At 57.3% G+C, this 1326-nt stretch overlaps 1 protein-coding gene across 1 annotated transcript in view; it reads right to left on the bottom strand.

Moving 5' to 3' along the window:
- Window positions 1-87: 87 nt before the first annotated feature.
- The window catches only part of LOC104536808 (chromosome unknown open reading frame, human C2orf42), a gene marked incomplete at its 3' end in the record, with an annotated part of 4691 nt that continues 3452 nt past the window's right edge, over window positions 88-1326 (bottom strand). Inside the window, 1 exon segment of the mRNA XM_010179530.1 lies at window positions 88-188. Coding sequence (XP_010177832.1) covers window positions 88-188 — 101 coding nt within the window.

Genomic DNA, 1326 nt, shown 5'->3' with positions numbered 1-1326 from the left:
TGGCCAGCCCAGCCCTAAACCACAACAGCAGGGGTCAAGAAGGGGGTGCTGGGGTTTGGGGTAGGGATATGTCCCACCCATCCTTACCTCGGGTGTATCGAAGATCTGCTTGACCTGCAGGATGTTGGTGATGTGCCACGTGTACTTGGAGAAGGTGCCCAGGGGAAGGGCATCCTTGCGGACAAAAGCTGCAGAGAGGGAAAAGGGGTTGGATCACTCAAATCTGGCGTGCAGATCACACAAACTTGGGGTGTTTTGTGCTTATTTTCCCTTTCCTTTTCCCATTTGGTGGCCTCAGCTCCAGCTCGCAGCTCTTTGTCCCTGGGGGGAGGCAGTCCCAGCTCCTGAGGACTTGGTTTTGGTTCTGAGCTCGGCTCCAGGGCTTGGTTAAGCCACAGCTGCTAAAAATTGAGTCTGAAGTAGCCCTGGGCTAGGAGCTGCTGGGCTCTGCTTGCCCTGGTGCTCAGTTCAGGGGAGAGGGGGCACCAAGGGACCTGGGGGGCACCAAGGGACCTGGGGTGGGGGGCACAAGGCCTTGCAGCAGCCCTGTGCTCCTGTGGTGCTGCTGGGATGGGTTTAACTCTGCACAGAGTTAAGATAGGATTAATTTTGCTTAAGCCTGGCTTTATGCTCCACGTTCTCAAAGGAGGTGACAGGCAGGGTGGCTGCAGCACTTGCTCAGAGCTGGGGGGTTTTAAGACAGGGACAAAGCCCCAGCTTTGGGGCTATTCCTGCTCTGGTGCTGGGTTCAATGCTGACAGAGCTGGGCCTAGGCCAGGCTTAGGGGGGGAGCTGCCCCTGCTGGGACATTGCTCCCTGGGCTGTGGGGATGGAAAAGCTGCTGGAAACCAGGGCAGGGGGAGGAATCTTGGTCCTGTTCCTGCTGCTGGGGCTTTCCTAGAGAAGCCAGGGCTTAAAGTGTGCCCCTGCGTCACCCAGATGTACCCCCATGTCCAGATGTGCCCCTGTGTCGCCCAGATGTGCCCCTGTGGTGCCCAGATGAGCCCCTATTTATCCAGATGTGCCCACGTGGTGCCCAGATGTGCCCTTATTTATCCAGATGTGTCCCTGTGTCACCCAGATATGCCCCCGTGGTGTCCAGATGTGCCCCTGTGGTGTCCAGATGTGCCCTTATTTATCCAGATGTGTCCCTGTGTCACCCAGATGTGCCCCTATTTATCCAGATGTGCTCCGTGTCACCCAGAAGTGCTCCTGTGGTGCCCAGATGTGCCCCTATTTATCCAGATGTGCCCCTGTGGTGTCCAGAAGCGCCCCTGTGGTGCCCAGATGTGCCCCTATTTATCCAGATGTGTCCCTGTGTCACCC

Source organism: Mesitornis unicolor, unplaced genomic scaffold (genome assembly GCF_000695765.1).
Source record: "Mesitornis unicolor isolate BGI_N332 unplaced genomic scaffold, ASM69576v1 scaffold46990, whole genome shotgun sequence".
Lineage (NCBI taxonomy): Eukaryota > Metazoa > Chordata > Aves > Mesitornithiformes > Mesitornithidae > Mesitornis > Mesitornis unicolor.
This window is presented reverse-complemented; position numbering and strand designations above follow the sequence as displayed.